Here is an 18,439-nt window from a genome sequence, read left to right as displayed (position 1 = left end):
AACCACCACTACTGACTTCATCTTCTTTCTGCAACTGGACGGGCAATGCTGAGGTGGCAGTACGAGGAATAGAACAAAAGTTAGAGGGTCAGACGAGCATGGAGTCATCAGGTGAAAAACAGGAGGAACAACGAGGTGATCAGCAAAAAAGAGGAGTCTGAGAATACCGATAGTGTTTAGGACCTGGAAACATTCAGGAACTATGCTGTGGATGCTCTAATGTTAGACAATATGGAAAGATGCAACTATTTGAGAGCTCTGGGTGTTCCGGGAGAGTCCCAGAGAGCTCCCTCAAGGGAAGCATAGAAGAGGCTATAACAGAGATCCAGGGAACTAGACAAGACAATCAAAGAAATGTAGTGGTGAAGGCCTACTGACTATCCCCTTAGTATAAAGTAAACTTAAAATAATATGGATGGCATAGTGATGATGGTGGTTCATTCAATCCCTGCAACACACTTTCAATGCAGCTGTGCAGAAGAGAACCGCGATGATGGGAGAGAGTTGTTTATTGTTCCAGTTTTAAATCCTCAAACTTTGGTCACGAAGAGAGAGTTCATTATTAAGAAAGACCTTGTAGCCAAATGATATCTGGTATACGTGAGCTATCAGGCTTGCCTGCAGGTGGAGCACAGAGTAACTAACTACTAGTTCTTGCAGTTTGAATAAGCACTGGCATTGTGGAAGGGCATGAACCATCATTCAGGATGACTTCGCAAGGCTGGATCGTGGGCCTCCTTCCACATACCCGGAGGTCAGGGATATTAATAGGCCCAAGAGATGCCTCACTGGGATATGTTGGAGATCGGTCTGTTGTTAATTGCACGTTTTTTGTTATTCTTTACTGTTACACTTCTGTTCTGTCTCCTGTGGTACTCAACCAGAGCAACTGTGAATTCTTGTAGTAGCACTTTTCACAGAACTGCTTAGCTTGAAACTTGTTGCAGTACAGTTTTTATGAGCAGTCAACCTTTTGCCTTGTGGGGATTGGAGATTGCATACTCCTTTTCATTCTCTTTTTCGGCCTGTTTGCCTGGGGTTCAGAATGATATTATGGTTCTATATCTCCCTACTGCCAATACACATATCCATTAAAAACAATCTATTAGGTATATGTGTATTCTTGTCTTATCAATGAAATGTTCCTCCAGATAAGCAGTCTTTTGAGTGAGTCAGATCCTAACCGGAGTGCATTTAAGCTGTACTTCACCCAGTAAAACTAGGAAAAATGCAATGTTGTGTTTTAGAACACCAGTTTGATAATATGCTTGCTAAAAAAAACTATAGGTCATACTGGCAGTTCAGTAGAGGAATTAATGAAACAAATATGTCAAAGACTGCAACATGACTCAAGATTATTATTCATCTGCAAAAACAAATGTTTGTGAAGCAGAAAAGTGTGTGCTTACAAAGGTGTGGCATATCACTGAAGCATATATGAAACAGCACCCTTCTACTAATACTAGAAAAAGTTGACTGTGGAAATGGCACCAGTTTTAAATACTGGGTCATGAGATCTAATACATGTCAGTGATCCAGAAATTGTCAATTACAATAATACACAAGGAATATAAAATTAGAAAGCAAAATAGAAATTGAGTTTTCAATATGTACCAGAGGATTGCTCAAATAGTCCACAGTCCAAGGCTGTGCTATAATGAAAGTTACTCCCCACCATATGCCCAGGCGCCCTCAAACACGAAGACACAAGCAGATAGAGAAACAAACATGAACAATCACACACACACACATACACTTCGGTTAATATGCCTAACTACTTAACAAATCAAGTGAAAACAGTCTTATAGTTCTGCCTTATTATTGAAAAGAGTAACAAAGAGAAAAATAACAAGCAATGCAACCTCACAGTAAAACACATTATCTAAAAAGAGAAACAAAGGAAACACTTTTGAGAATGTGAAATGCAACTGTTCATTAGTTTCTTACCTGTCCAAAGGTGCGTAAGAATTTAAAATGGATCCGGCCATTGCTTTGGTACTGGCATTATCACTAACTGTTCCCAAACTTACAGTGCCAGATTCACCACTCAGACTGTACTGCTCTTTCTGCACATCTGCTTGAATTTCCAACCTAAAAAAAGAGGAAGTAATTTTTCAACAAAAATTTCAATAAATATCACAAAGTTTCCAAAATAAATGAATGCTCAAGTAGTAGCTATATTCTTCAAAAGTGGCTGCAAATGTTTTCTTTCTACAATTCTCGATATTGTCAAATGGAATTCTACAATTACAAGACCCCCATTTCTGGAAAAGGTACTGATCGGTAATACTACTTCTCTCCCAAGGAAATCCCCCATGAAATGCATACTCACTGACTTGTCCCACCCACACACGGCATTTCAGAGGGCTGTATAAAATATACTCCTCAAAGTGTACATATGTACACATTTGCAAAGTTTTTCAGCAGACAAGTGTGCTTAGATGGATGAAATACTGTGTCTGCAACATAAATGTCATTCATTTTTCATTTAGAAAAATACGACAACCCTAAATAATCACTTTATAAGCAAAATGTGACTAGAAATATCTTTCACAAACCCCTTTTACAACAAGCATTTGCAATGCAATAGGTCTCGCATTTACGTAAGTTTGAGTTTTTGGCATTGTAAATGACAATGTCTTTTATTTATGTTTTGGTTTGTAAAACAAATAAAAGGCATTGTCATTTGCAAAGCTAATAGCTTAAACTCTCGCAAATGCGAGACCTATTGCATTGGAAATGTTTGTTTATAAATGTAACCTTTGTTCATCAGGCCCACAAGATCTAAAAACAAACCTACAAATAACTCTTATACCAGTCACACATGCTACCAAGCAAACAGAGAGCAAGACTGATCTCTTTAGGGGAGTTTGAGTGTCAGAATTAGTTCATTTAGCACCTTGCAGAACAAGTTATTCCCAATCGCAGTTAGCGCACTCGAGGTGTCGGCGGCAGTTGTGAGACAGACTGAAGCCCAGTCATCGACTGGTTACACCATCTACTATGAGGTAACAAGCTGTATGTAGTCTTTTAAGTAATTAAATGCCGACTCCAATTCGCGCCAGATTCTCTGGGGTACAAGTTTTGGGAGGGGGTGAGGCTCAGAGCGCTGCTGCCATGGAAAGAGTTAATGTGCGCACATAAGCGGTACCCGAATTTAGATGGGAGGCTCTTACCACCGGCACACGGTGCTTCAAGTCTTTAAGGAACTTAAAAATAATAGAAGGAAAAAAACGCCTAGGCGCTCAAAGCCCCGGCCCTCGCAGAGCACCGCATCGAGCAGCAACCACTTCGACCCAGAGGCTGGAGGAACGTTTTTATATGCTGCGCTCTTGCTCCGGGCCCGCCCTCCTAATCTATCTTGAACAGCTAGTGAAAAACCAGGGCCGCCCTGCTAAATCCAGCACACCTAGTCAACATAATTATAGCACTTGCCAGATGCTCGCTATTTTCAGTTGATAAAGGTGGCAATGCTAACATAAAATGAAAACATTCATTAGCACTTTCCTCCCACTATTATAAATAATAACAAGCGTTCTGTGGGTGCTTCTGCCACTCGGTGTGGCCCCGCAAATATTCAGTTTGTATTAGGCTTATGTATACGGCCCCTCAGCCCTTGCCAAGGTCTGTATTCATAGTTTCACAGCGAAGGAAACTGGAAACATCGAGGCGACGACTAGTACACCTTTTTCATTCCATAAAGTTTACAGCTGTTTTGAAACAGGAGTCTAGCCAAAGGATGACGGGGAACATAACCGTATAATAACTTCAGAAAATTTACAGATTTAGAAGAGGGCTTTATGGAAGCTACTCATGTGTGAAACAAACACGAGCGCCCCGCGGTCTTGCCTTGTAAAGAACAACTTGTTTGACAAACCTCCATAGCTGATTCTACATAAAGCACCTGGTTGCCACGCATGGGAGCGAAGCACTATAAAATGCACGAAAGAGCAATGAGAACAGCATGGTACTGCAACTGCACTTGGCAATTAATGAGACATACGACAACTCATAACGGCATAGAAAGCTACCGTCTGGTTGTTTTATTTATTGCGGTTATGTTATGGGGGGTGGGGGGGCATTACCTGAGGAGGGGTTGTGAACGCAGACCACAGTATTGCAGGAAGGATCGAGCGGGTAGAGACATAAATGCACAAAATATCACAGACCCCCGCAAAGCCCATACATCATCACCCTGCCAGCATGCAAGGTCCAGGAGCAGTCAGCGAGACAAGAAACACTATGTTCTCCAGCAACTTCCTCTCTATTAGAAAAGCTGCAAAATCTGTCCGAAGTGCTGGAAAAACACAAATACACAAGCACTCGAAAAAAAAGTTACAATAAATAAACAAGCATGCATCCAATAAGATGGATATGCACATCGCTTTTATGCACCTGCTGCTAAACTGAAAGCATACACATCGATTAAAAGTCACAGAAAGGGATGAGAAAGCATTCCGACAAAAACCCACTAGAAGGGGCGCCTGTTTACAAATTGCAGTAATTTAGTTGGAAGCCATATCGAAGGATTTGTTACACCCCCAGAGAGTTCGGGCTGTGATCTTAGAATTTGTCTCGGACCACAAATCCATTTACCAACCGAATAATTTTTTTTAAAGGGTATGGGAAAAATGATAAAGGACTGAATAAACCAAGCGCACAACTACTTAAAAAAAACAAGTCAGGTATTGAGAAACTCACCGCCGCAGCCCGGCTTGGACAGGAAGCCAGGCAACCTGTGTTGGGACAGGGGCGGGGCCGCAAAAAGACAGGAAGCAGACGGGAGCCTACCCCGCGCTCCTGTGCCCGTGAAGCCAGCCGGAAGTGAGCGTGTGAGCCAGCGGGGCTCCCGTGCTCGTGGAGAGCCCCGCCTGTTGCCGAGACTGACCCGCTGCCGAGGGAGAGAGGGACACGCAGAAAGAGCTCGGTGAGTGGGTGGGATGTGTGCGCGCGTGTCTGCGCGCGTGTCTGTGTGTGCGCGCGTGTGTCTGTGTTTCTGAGTGTGTGTGTGTCTGTGTGCGTGCGTGCATCCTGATCCATTATCTGAACAGCATGCCGGAATCGGGGCGCGTGTTCACGCGCACGACCTGATCCGATTCTGGCATGCTGCGCGTGCCCATCGCTTGTCTCCTGGGTAGCACAGCCGTTGGCTATAGGTCTCGCGGTGAGACAGTGCTTCGCGCTGTAATCGCCAGGGCGAGACCTAAAAACAAAAGAAAGGATGTGAAGGGCAATGTTAGCAAATGTACTCCACTATACATTAGACAAAAAAATGTAACTGTCTTCACGGCCCTCATCCTTCCTCCTGACTGCACTGAAAAGAGTAGCAAGCCCATCCCACTAGAAAAGGCGGACAAGAAATAAAAGCAGCATTGATCATCACTCAAACAGATTCCTCAAAGATTCCTGATCTTCTTGGGCACCCGTCTTGGAGGTTGGATCCCAATAATAGTGTCTAGTGAATGTGGGCAAGGACCAGATTTCTGAAATCAGGGCGATTGTTAAAGGAGCTGTTGCAGCAACATTTCCATTGGTTCAATGCGCCTAAGGAAGGGATTTGTTGGCACATTGGTATAATAGCATAAATCAAGAGTTATCCATCTTGAAATTGATTTCTCTGTCATGGCCAAGCCTACTCTAAAGGTCAGGAGTTAAAAAAAACAAAAACAAGTTGCTTTGCACCTTTTGTCCCGTCAAGACAATTGTAATACTCCCATCACATTTAAAGTGCTAAGAGCTCTTTCTGTTGCAGTAGACTGTTCAAAAAGAATGTTGATAAAGACATTGACTAATTGACATGGAATATTACTTCATGGAGAAAACCTGGAGTAGTTCTCATCACCAACCTGTTCTTATAAAAAACTGTATAAGGTTCTTGGGAACACAAATCCTGAATTTCATTTATACTGTAAACCAAACGTGATGGGTATCAAGAAAGTAGTCTTCCAATTGAAATGCTTTAGTGCAGCCCTGTCAACTGGCTTGAAAGGTGGACTAGTTAACTGGTACACAACAATATTCAATTCCCAAAGTGGAGGTGGGGATTCAGAGCGAACACATTTTTATCTCCCAACAAGAAGTCTTTTCACCAAAGATATCTTAAAGAAAGAGGTTTCCAAAAGAGATTTCCCTTATGCAGTGACTGCTGCAAAGAGTACCCTTTTCTGGTATACATTATTATTGGCAATTAGAACAAAATGGTACAAACCAGATTTTGAAACGGTATTAACAACCCATAGCTCACCACCCCTCCACCTGCTGCAAGGAGTACCTATATTGATGTAATTGTTGTCAAGACCATACTAGATGATTGGAAGGAACACAATTTCTGCTTGAAGACTGGAAGGGTTTTAATTTTTCAGAATACACCAAATGCAGAATCTCTTCCACTTGAAAGTGTATGAATGCCTAGTGGGATGCTTTGCCTCACGAAAGATGTCAATACAGTCTTATGGCCGGCACAGGTGTCCATTTTGTTTTTTGTGATAAGTCAGATGCTATTTTTTATGTTGATTTATATTTATAAGCAGCATTATTTACAGAAGGTTTATTTCATTAAGTTGCCTTTACCTGTCACCGTCCTACTTAATGTACTTCCTTCCAAACAAAACATATGAAGCTATAATTCAAAGCACACTTTTTCACTGACAATACATTCACTATACACAGTATAGCAAAATAGTCCCAGCCTTACCTGTGTAACAATACTCTCACGAAGAATAGGTAAATAGAACAACTGTTTAGCTGTTGAACTAACTTATCCTGCATGCTGTTTCATCCGCTAGGAGGAACAAAACCAATAAAGATACATGCTGTTCTAAATTACCGCTAAATCGTAAGCAGAGAGGACACAGCCAAATATGGTATTTTTTGCACCAACCAACTCATTCACATGTCTGGATCATTCCTAAAACTCAACCAGCAACAGGGTATTACAAACCCCAGGCACTCACAGCAGACTAATGGCACTGGTGTTTGTGCAAAAGGCTGTAAACCTACAAGCCCACCATGCAACAAATAAGATACCCAAGTACATGAACAGTGAAGGGAAACCTTTGAAAGTTTTGCAGTACAAACTTCTCATCATTTGCGTGCATTTCGTTCACCTCTTGGGCGTGCAGGAAATGCTGGAAGGTGGCTCTGAGATGAGAGAGAACGGATCAGCAAACGGTAATTGAATGGGATTCATGCTTTATTTTTACTTCTGCTTTCACGTTACACACAGAGTTTCTAACCATTAGTAGGCAGTAGGTAAATTCTGAAACAATAGCACGTGTGACTAAGAAATGCTCAAGGCATGGCTACATTTATTTTATGTAGGAAACTCATCAAGTGCATACTTTTAATGCCGAATCACTCAAGATGTTACCCGATTTATTGGTACAATGTTGAGGATCTGGAAACATAAGTATTCACCTGAACATTGTAAAAATATGAAGGCGTTGTGGATGTGGAACAATTAAATATTTATTTCTAGGACCCAAAATCTGTTCATAATCAGATGTATACCCCATATAAATTATCTCAGTTTTGACAGTGGGTGGCGAGTCACTGAAAAGTATAATATCCCTAATAGTGGGCAAGGGAACTGGATGGTCGTCCTTTCCATGCCAAAGTTTTTGAAAAAACAGATATTAGCAGTACATTTCATATATTTTCTCAAAATTCCCAGTACATCAGAAACAGGATATGCAACAGAATCAGGCAGTTGTGAAGCTACAGAATGTGTGTGAATACTATGCTCCTGCCAAAGTGGTTTTAAAGCAAAGTCTGACAAAGGTAGACCTACATTCTGAACATAGCTGCCCCGAATGTTAGAGGTACTAACTGTGTTACTCTGTTGAAATGTCATGCATTGATTCTGCTAGTGCATTGCTCTGTGTAAAGTCAGTATTCGCAGCACCGTTTTAAGCTGAGCCGCCATTTTGAACCATGATCAAAACTAATTTCTGTCTCACTTTGTCTGCCTCAACAGAAAGGCGATGCAATATATTTTTTTCCTGTATTCCTCCAAGGTTGCTGTGCTAATGAATAAACTGTTTTTGCCATCACATACCTTTCTCGCTAGATAGGCCTGCTCCCACCCTTACAACGGCGGGTGCAGGCCGAGTAACCTTGGCTCTAAGATAACATGTACCCTGTCCTGGGATTGCAACTCATCCTTCTCCATCTACATTGTTCAACTAGCTACCAACTGGAAATTTCCAGTCTGGGCGTGTCTTTAGTGATCCTGAAAATGTACATTATACGTTGTCCTGTTGGTAGAAGTCAGTCCCTCTGCAGCAATCTAAGGAGGCTGGTCAGACCGGACTTCACTCGAGTGTACTTTCAATAAATATCTTTGGTTTGTATTCTCTACTGTCTGACCAACCCTTCTTTTGTGAGGGAGGCTGGGAGGTGGTCGCGAGTGACCCTACACATTTGCAGATCTCACAAGCAGAGATGCTTTCTCTGGAAAACTGATTTTTCCTCCAATATTATGAAATGAGCCCTGGTCTGCATGGTTAAGTGGCATTGTGTGGTTTATATCATACAACTATTCAAGACACAATGCAAGATGCCACTGATGTCTTTTCCCTTTACTGAAGCCGGAGAGGAAAAAGACTAGTAAAAATACCAAGCAGAAGTGTAAAATCCGTCTTTTTGAGAAAGAGAAGACATTCCTTGTCTTCTTGGCTAGTTGGAAGTCTCAAATCATCATGGAGAGAAATAGGATTGCCTCTACTGATTAGATGTCAAAGTTGGGATTTAATTAGTCAGAATAGCTCACATGAGGTTTGACTGATAATATAAGATTAAGAATCACAGACCGGAGAGAGGCGGGCCTCTCTTTTGCTGCACAGGATAAGTGATTCCAGTATCTTTAAAAAATGTGTTACTTTTTGGATTATTGTGGACTATTAAATACTTGCAAACATGATCAATGATAACTTCAACATGCCAGAAAAAGCCAGATCCCAAATACCTAGCAAACTAATGGGATTCTAAAACTGCACTTCTGCAGGGCTTATAGTGTTCGGTTTGTGGAAAAGAACTTTCTTTTTAATTATTGAAAATGAGTTTTATTTAACTGAACATTTGTAATCAACAATGGATGAAACAAGCAATTTTGAATGTACTAAAAGCAGGGTTCTGAGTTTTGAACTCAATACACACTGCCACTACTAAAAGGGTAGTTACTGTTGAGTAAATGGAATTGCACATGGACCACGAAGTTCATAAGGAGACCATACAACACCTAACCGATTGGGCAATGTGCTCTACCCTTGCCTGAGATCGAGGGAATAGAGGCATTCTGAATCAATTAAAGAGAGGCCTTGACTATAGCTGGGGAGAAATAGATAGCACTGCAGGCAATTCAGATGAGCCATCAGCAATGAGCAAACCACGGAGCATAATTCGTCCTGCTCAAGGAAAGTATGGACCATGCAAAGAGGTAGACATAATTCCGAGACTGACAGTTGGTACCACACACAGTTGGTAAATACAATGGAACAGAGTTGTGTATCATCTCTGTACTGGTGGCAATGCAAGTTATACAATTGAAGGATTTGGCAATGCAGCATCATAAACCTAATGAAGATAACAGTGTTGCACGGATGTATGGTGAGAGTGGCAATAAAATCTACTTTCATCCATGGATCAGACTTAGATGTTACCGGAAATTATTTTCCTGTTGTTTAGGATTTAAAAAATCCAATTTGTTTCGAGAAATGTCTCATCTAACACTACCCATAATTAACTCCTGAACTACGGTAGCATACCAAAACATTCAATAGATTCACCACAACTGGTTGCCCAACATACACATACGGACGTCATCAGAATTGCTGCGCAGAATAGTCTCAGTGGAAAGTGTGTGTATGCATCCTAACAAACGTTTCCCATTGTGTGCAGAATCAACTTTATAACTTTATAGCCATCAACAATTTTAGGGGGAAAAGGGCACAGTGGGTCACTAACTCCCTGGCTCACTCTTGTGTATCCCTCTGCACTGTTAATTAATGAACTCAATAATTGCTAGAATGCATTTCCAAAGAGGTTGCTCTTCAAGATTGATAAAGCAGAGCAGCTGATGATGACCTGAATGGAGTAGGAATAGTATAGATTTCAATTAATTCAATGCTATGATTTCACTTTCTGCAAAAATATGCTAAAGGATAGCCCAATTGTGGGTGCCCTTGCCCAAATAATGGTCCAAAGCATTTGAACGAGCATTGAACAAACTGGGTAAGTAAATCCAAGATGAGGCACATAATCCGTAAAGCACCGGGTGCAGACTCCATGATTTGTTTGTTAAATATCGGAGGAGGAATCACAGGCTTAGATATTGTGAGAAATGGGGCATGGCATTAAAGACCTCCATGCTAGGGTCTGGAGTGGCAAACATTGATGACTATTTGAATACTACTTTAATGAGCAGATTCAACAAACAGTGGCAAAACCTACCATTTGTGAACTTCTGCGCAACTTACTGAATTCCTTTTTAATGAAGGTCCAGAAGCTCAACAGTCTGAAAACCACAGGCTAATCTGTAACAAAAGCAGAACATGGTGGAGAAGAGTGTGTTCACTTTCATCTTTTCTGGCATACTGATTGCTGAATAACTTAGACAAGGAGTGCACAGGTAGTAGTACTACAAGAGAGCTCTCAATTTCTGCACCTTCATGAAGTACAGCGTGCAAGCATACGTACAGGGTCTTTAAAAAGAAGTCCATTTGGAAAAACAATAAAAAAAAATCTCAATCTTTCTAATGAACTTTCAATGTGTCAGCTTTTTCGCACAAGAACTAAACTAACCTTCTACTGAGTACATACCAGAAGTGCACTGGGACAGTAAGCAAACTGGATCAGTGGGTCTAATTTTCAGAACTTATTGACTGTAGGGTTCTGGACGCAAACTCAATGTTCATGAATGGGAAAGAAGCTTGAACAGTTTTTGATCTTCACCTAGGTTGGACATCTACCTGGTCCTCCTGCACCACACCACAATAATTTAATGGAAGTTTAGGTATATTCCTTCAAGATGGCCCCCAGAAACTAAAGTATTTGAAAAAGAAAAAAACCTGGTTGGAATGCGGAGTAACAAAATAGGCAGTGTCTCATCCTTCTATGTTTGCAAAATCAAAATGCTTAGATTGTGAGAAATGTTATTAGCAACTTGGAGAGTATTACAAGTTTAAGCTTGTGAATCACAATTAATTTTGCCACTTTTTTTTTTACATAAATCATCATGTTTCTTGGATTACCAATATTTGTGGTCACTACCCAGAGATGGCATGCAAGAAAATGGGAGGCACTGTTTTCACTACAGTTATACATAAGTAGCTTTGATAAATCGCATGTAAGGTACTGCTGGACAAATCACTACTAAACCATGGTTGTTTTCAGTTAGGCTCATATGGTAAAGAGATATGTCGGGTGAAGTAAGCAACTCTAACTGGAGTGCAGCAAACTGCTACAGAGCAAGGAAATGAAAAGAAGATTCCACTTATTTGGGCGGCTGAAAGCCAATAGAACTCCATGAAAGGGCATCTATTCTGCATACCCGTCATTTTATTACCCTAAGCACTGATCAGAGTCCTTGAATTGAACGATCATTGTAAGAAATAGGAACAGGGGACTTGTTCTGCTCTGACCAGTAGAGGATGTTTGCTTGCAAACACAGCCTGAAAAGTGTATTGATTTGTTTTTTCAGTGTGTTGTCGAATGATTTAAAAGTCAAGTCAGTAAAGCGATACCCTTTAACGCAAGAAACAAAACTTCTTGAACCAAGCTTTTTTAATCATTTTGTGAATCACCAAAATAACCTAGTATTGTAACTGCATTTATATAGCGCTTACTACCCCTGATGAGGCGTCGAAGGGCTTTTTCGGCGGGTAGCACGCTACTCCGGGACCCATAGAGGATTAGTGTTGAATTAGTATAGTGAAACATGCAAGAACATTTTAAGTGGTGGATAGGTTAGTCAGTTGGATTTGGAATGATAGCAGAAGGATAAAGTAGGACAAAGGTTTATATTTATTTATCGCTCGATGTTGACGCATGCTATTCAGGTAGCCTATAAAGGATTAGTGGTGAATTAATATGGCGAAATATGAGGTAATTTCAGTGGTGGATATTAGTCTGTTACTTGGAGTGAGAAGGATAGCGGATGGATAAAAGGGGAAGAAAGATTTGCATTCATATAGCACTTGTTACCCCTGATGGGTGTTGAAGCGCTTTTCTGGCGAGTAGCACGCCACTCCGGAACCCATAAAGGTTTAGTGTTGAAAATTAGTATAGTATAAATATGAAGTAATTTGAGTAGTAGATATGTTATTCAGTTATTTGGGCAGTATATTAGTATAGTTTAATATGGCATATGGAATTTGAGAAGTGAACATGTTAGTCTGTTAATTTTGATTGAAAAAGGATAGTGGAGGGATAAAAGAGTGAAGGATATATATATATATATATATATATATATATATATATATATATATATATATATATATATATATATATATATATATATATATATATATTTTGTTTTTTAAGTCTTAGCAGTAGGAAGATGCTTTTGGATGAGTAAAAAGGAGTTTTGGAGGGAAGGAGTCAGAGGGGAGAGTTTAGAAATGTTTGTTTTAGGGGATCGGTGTAGTAAAAAGAGGTGTCAGATGATGCAAGGAGGGGTAGAGCAGGAGAGAGTCTAGAAAAGGTTATTTTGGCGATCATAGTAGTGGTATTGGTATTGTGACGTAGAGGGGGTGGTGATGTGTTTATGTGTAAAGTGTATGTTTTGTGTAGGAGGGAATGAAGTAGAGGTGAGAGTGTTTATCTTAGACTGGTTTGTTTCAAGAGTTACAAAGTGTGGTGGTGTGCAGTGTGTGTGTTAGTGTTATTATGGTAGAAGGGAGAGGAGGGTGTTTGTTGGACAACTGATGGAAGGATCATTATATATTTGTTAGTGATAAAAGGTGGACTGTTAGGTGTTATTACAGCAGGGAGAGTGTGTCTGAGTGGGATGTAGTTATTTATGGTGTTGATTGGCGTTGTGTTAGTAATGAGTGTATTGGTTAGTGGTATAGGATAGAGTTGTGTACTGTTTGTGGGTGATGGTGGATATGTGTGGTAGTTGGGATAGTAGGGTGTGTAGATGTGGTTTGGTTGGGTTGGTGGTGCATGCTGGTACATTAATCTGTGCATAGTGTTGTGCGTGGTGTATATTTGGTGCGAGTGTGTTGCTCTGTTTGTGGTTGTGGATGGTGTGGGCTGGGTATTGTTAAATGAGAAAAAGGGCAGCATTTCTGGCCCTAGTACCGACCAGTCTCGAACAGGCTCAAACAGGCAACTACCCTTGTCCTCTCCGCCCTTAACAGGCTCAAACAGGCAACTACCCTTGTCCTCTCCGCCCTTCGCTGAGACGCCCTAAGCCTGGCCTTTTTTGTAGCCCTAGTAATCAGGTGACCCCTTCAGCCAATGGGAACCCTAGCCCTAACACTATCCAATCACAACACTAGCCCTAACATCTAGAACCAATAGGAGACCAGGACCTTGCAGCCAATCTTAACCCTAGTCCAAGCACCCAATCAGTTAAAAAACCCTAATCTCTACGTCCAATAAAGGCCTTAGCCCTACCACTAGTCCCAACCCAAGTCCAAGCAGCCAATGGTACAGGTAGCCCTAGTCCCTACTTCTAATAGAAAGCCTAACCCTACTCTTAGTCCCACAACTGGTCCAACAATCAATCACACCAGAAGCCCTAAATAGCTACTTCCAATTAAAGGTCTAACCCTAGCCCTAGTCCCACCCTACTCCCAACAACCAATAACATAGGAAGCCCTAGTCCCTACTTCCATAGAAATCCTAACCCTAGCCCTAGTTCCAACCCTGCAATGATTGACTCACGGACCGAGAAACCAATCAGAACCCTCAAATACCCAACCAATGAGGACATTAACCCTAACCCAATAGAAACACCAGATACAACCACCAATCAGTGTACACATGTGCCAACCACTAGCACACCACATAAGGTCCCAGCAACCTCAGACAAGGTTTGCTGGCCAGGGAGTTGGAAGCTGCTTGCTCCTGTTCAGAATCTCCTAGGAGACAGACAGGCTCAATCCACAACTTTGGACTTCTGCAGGTAAAGGCTTCACTAACTCGAAATCCAACAATACTGTTTGAATAAAGCTTTACTACCCCTGCTGGCCAAAAAATGAAGTGCACAGGCTCCAGTAAATACAGTTTAAACAGCTCACAGAAGCACCCTCTGATGTAGAAAATCCCTGTTGCGCGGGGGGGGGGAGGGGCTGGCCTCACTGGCTTGTGAACACAAAATGGTGGCTGGGGGTGCACTGTTTGAGCACACAGGCCTAAGCACAGAGCAAAGGAGAAATTTGGAGGGAAAACAGATTTGTCACCAAGGAATGAGAGGGACAAACTACAGAGGTTGGACTGCAAATCCCACAATTCAACACACTAAATGAAGGCAATCATGGGCAGGGAAAACCACAAATTTAAAACACAACACAGGTGATAAAATATGCAATTACAGGCAGGCTAAAACTACAATTGTTAACTGTAACAACCACAGGCATAGACAGTAAACACAGAAAGTGAAAATCGTTTTTTTAAACAACTTTTTGTCTTGGGAAGAGACAGCACTAGTCTGTCTCCTTACCACTTCCTGGACTCTGCTCACTGCAATCTGGGGCACATGTAGGCTGCAACTCACAAGATGGAGGCGCTAGGGGGCCGCGCGGCGTTGCCATGCTCGCGACGGAACCACTCTGTCACGAGCCGCGGTGGCGCTGTGCTTGTGACGGAATGGTTCCGTCACGGCCCCGCCCGCTCAATAGAACACGCCACGCAGGTGCAAAATCAGCGCCGCGCAGGCGCGGCAGCCGGGCCGTGACGGAACCATTCCGTCACCAGCACAGCCCCACCGTGGCTCGTGACGGAATGGTTCCGTCACGAGCGCGCAAGGGGTTAAAGGCCCTGTTGTAGTGTAGTTCCTATATTCCCAATAGGCTCTCGCATTGGAATAATATATCCTATAGATGTGACGTAGGACTTATGTCTACTAGGTCTCTATTGAATATATTAGACTTAATTGTGAGTGCATGCTTCATTTAAACAGAGTTACAGAGAAGTAGAGAGACGGGCGTTTTCAATAAAAGATTTATTGAACAGTCTTCTTTTTCAAGCATAAGAAGTGAACTGCTACAATCGTAATACTGGTTGCAAAATATAATGCATACAGTTCAAAGAGTAGAATAAAAAATTACTGTAAGAGCATTGTATGGTTCCTAGCTCATAGATAAATACATACATAAATAACAGAGGCCACAAAGTACTCGACTGGTGCGTCTAAAATACGCCTACCCCGATGTACCTAACCTAAGCTTAGTACGAGGGAAGGAGTAAGTGAGGTGTAGCATAAAGGTAGTATTTTTTGCCAAGAATCTATCCAAGATTTCTCTAAGGGTCTAATCAGCTCCGTACCTTGGTGTAGAATTGAACACGGCCAATCTCAGGACTCGATTTCCCAACAACCCGCAAGGGTAGCTTGGAAACACTAGAGCTGGATTTCTCGGCAAGAGAAAAGACAGCGTCTTTCTCAGTGCGTCTGCTGGAGGGTCGGCTTCCTTCGGCAATTGCTGTAGCAGGATGCGTCGGGCAAGTAGATAGTCGAGCTGCTCAAAACAACTTTGTGTTTGCTATGGCAAGTGTGGACATATTTATACCTTGAAGGTACTGAGATTGACGCAAAGGTGGACATAATAACATCATCAAAGAGTCTCAGGTCTTTGAAAACTCCATGAGTTCTTGGACAAGTCAGTATTCGAGCAAGGGGAAGTCCCTAGCTGCGGAAGCCGAGTTTTCCAAGAAATCGTTGTGGATTTTCGGAACTAGTGGAAGTAGCTTTGCCGTATTTGGACTGCATGAGCTATGTCTAAATATGGTTATGATTTCTATGCCTATATAAGGATATGGTGATTTATACCTATATAAGGGCATGAATCGGGAAAATTACAATAGGGTCCTAAAATGTTATACAACACTGTATCCTTTACGCACACCCAATGCCAATGCAGGCTGCGTGTTTTGGTGCAGAACAAAGGGAATAGTCGACATGGCAAACATCGCTGTCTGCCATGCCTACAGTCTACTGCCCTGGCATAGGTCAGTCACCCCTCTAGCTGGGTGCACTATACCAATGGTGAGGTGCATGAGCCCTGTACCCCTACAGTGTCTAAGTCAATTCTTAGACATTGTAAGTTCAGTAATGCCATAAAGAGTATATGGTTTGGGAGATTGTCATTAATAGCACAATGATGGCTTTACTGAAAACTGGGACATTTGGTATCAAACCTCTCAGCACATTAAACCCACACTGATGTCAATGTAGGATTTAATTAAAAATGTACTCCGAGTGCATCTTAGAGATGCCGCCTGAAAAACAACCGAACTCTAGTATCCTGGTTGAGTGTCTGCTCCCCAGCGCCACCACCAGACGTGCTTCTGGACCCCTGGGTGGAGAATGCACATCCTGGGATGAGTTGCCAAGCCTCCTCCCCCAGGTTGGGCTGGGTCCTTGATGGGAAAGCTTCAAAGGCTGCTGCCTGTATGAGTTACCCCAGCCATTTGTTGCTCCCAGCAACTTGCCCCCACAGGTTCTGACCCCCACTTTGGGTGGGAGAATCGTTGGGAAAAACCAAGTTAGGGGAAGAGGTGTGCCCACCTTTGCCAACCTCACCCCTCAGGTGGTGGTGGAAGGTGAAGCACAACTCTCAGTCCCCGCAATATTGAAGATGGGGGCACCCAGCCAACCAGAATGAGGCTTATGCCCCCTCCCACTGGAGGGTGGCATAATAGGGGGTGTACCCACCAGAAAGAAGGGACCCATTAGTCCCAACCTGTACCTAACCTCTACCTACCTGTATCGCACCTAAATTTAGTACTGCCTCCTCAGACAAGAAGAAGGACCGAACAGCCAAGCTGAAGAAGAGAAGGACACCAACTGACTTGGCCCCAGCCCTACCACCCTGTTCCGATCTCAACCAACTACAGCAAAATCCCGGTTTGTCCCGCAGCCAGCAGCCCCGAAGAACCCAGAGAACCTGCACTGCCTTCGCCATCCAAAGACTTTGTCTCCCGTGAGCATCGGACTTGCTCAAGACCAACAGACTGAGTGCGGACAACTCCGTTAGTCCCACATCACTTAGCACCTGGCGCCTTGAACCGAATCAGAGTGGCCCAACACCCTAGGGAGCCCCCCCCAGCGATCCTAACCTGGGTTGCAGTGACTCTTGAACCCCCACAATCTTCTAAACTGAGCCTGCAGCCCTTACCTGGGAGGTCCCACAAACCGCGACCGAAGGCGACACCCCGACTGTCTCTCTGACCAAAGCGGTCCAAGGAGAACAACCGCGACCACCTGGCCAACTCAGTCTGCATGCACTTGCGGCCCCAAGGTTTCAACTCCCAAAGGCCCCATTCACCGCCCCGGTCACTGATGGCCTCTCAGACCAAGACCAATGGTTGCCACTGAGAAACCCTGGGATTCCAGATGACCATGTCCTACACCTAGCCACCTCTGTGCCGCTGGCTGTGTAGTGCTTGTGCGGGCCATTAGTCCCTTCAGTACTAACCTCGACACCAGGAGCTTTTTGTTCCATCAACCAGGTGGCCTGCTCTTCAGCAGTTCCAAAACCAATAACTGTGCTTAGCCTGTTGGGAAATGTGTGATCCCTGCACTCTGCAACCGGCCGCCTCTGTGCCGCTGGGGGTGCGAACAGAGTGTCCGTCTGACAGAGTCCTACTCAGGGACCATAACCTCATTTTTGTTGATACAGGACTAAATGAGTAACCCTGCAAAACTGTAATTGTATTCCAAAACTCAGTAACTTCTTTTCCTACTCTTAAGAAATGTACCAGCATGGTATCTAGAGATACCTCGCTGAGTAAGAAAAATAACTATAAAGTAATTTCAACTGTTTATTGACAAAGGCTACAAACATGTAACCACAAACCAAGTTAATGTCAAATGCATATTTGTGATACCTTACCTTTGAGAGTACGATTTTGCCTACGGTTTTGTTCTAGTAATAAAATAGCACTAAATAATATTTTGAAACAAACCAATTGGTCTGAATTCAGTCTTTGAGTGTGTAACACCATTTCTTGCCTGAGTGTGTACAATAAATGCTTATCACGACCATCTGATAAAGCCATACTGCTCGCCCACACTACCACAAATAGAGAGTATGGTATTATCTACTTTTACCTCTGCCTACCTATGGGGTTCCACTGGACTCTGTGCAAACTATACCTTACTTTGTTGTACTATATACAGAGCCAGGGTCTAGTGTTTACTGGGCGCCTCAGACCTCTGTGCCCTGGTGACACTGCACCTGGTGTACCAGTGGAAGCCACACCCATGCCAGTT

At 42.8% G+C, this 18,439-nt stretch overlaps 1 protein-coding gene across 2 annotated transcripts in view; it reads right to left on the bottom strand.

Annotated features, from left to right (window-relative positions):
* The window catches only part of RNF19A (ring finger protein 19A, RBR E3 ubiquitin protein ligase), a 342,060-nt gene that overhangs the window by 14,847 nt on the left and 308,774 nt on the right, over positions 1 to 18,439 (bottom strand). For both annotated transcript variants that reach the window (XM_078686950.1, XM_078686951.1), the window contains exon 10: positions 1,948 to 2,091. In XM_078686950.1, the coding sequence (XP_078543076.1) occupies positions 1,948 to 2,091 (144 nt within the window). The remainder of the gene's footprint in view (positions 1 to 1,947; positions 2,092 to 18,439) is intronic.

The sequence above is a fragment of the Lissotriton helveticus genome, chromosome 4_1 (genome assembly GCF_964261635.1).
Source record: "Lissotriton helveticus chromosome 4_1, aLisHel1.1, whole genome shotgun sequence".
Classification (NCBI taxonomy): domain Eukaryota; kingdom Metazoa; phylum Chordata; class Amphibia; order Caudata; family Salamandridae; genus Lissotriton; species Lissotriton helveticus.
Note: the sequence above shows the minus strand (reverse complement) of the source record. Positions and strands in the feature narration are given on the sequence as shown.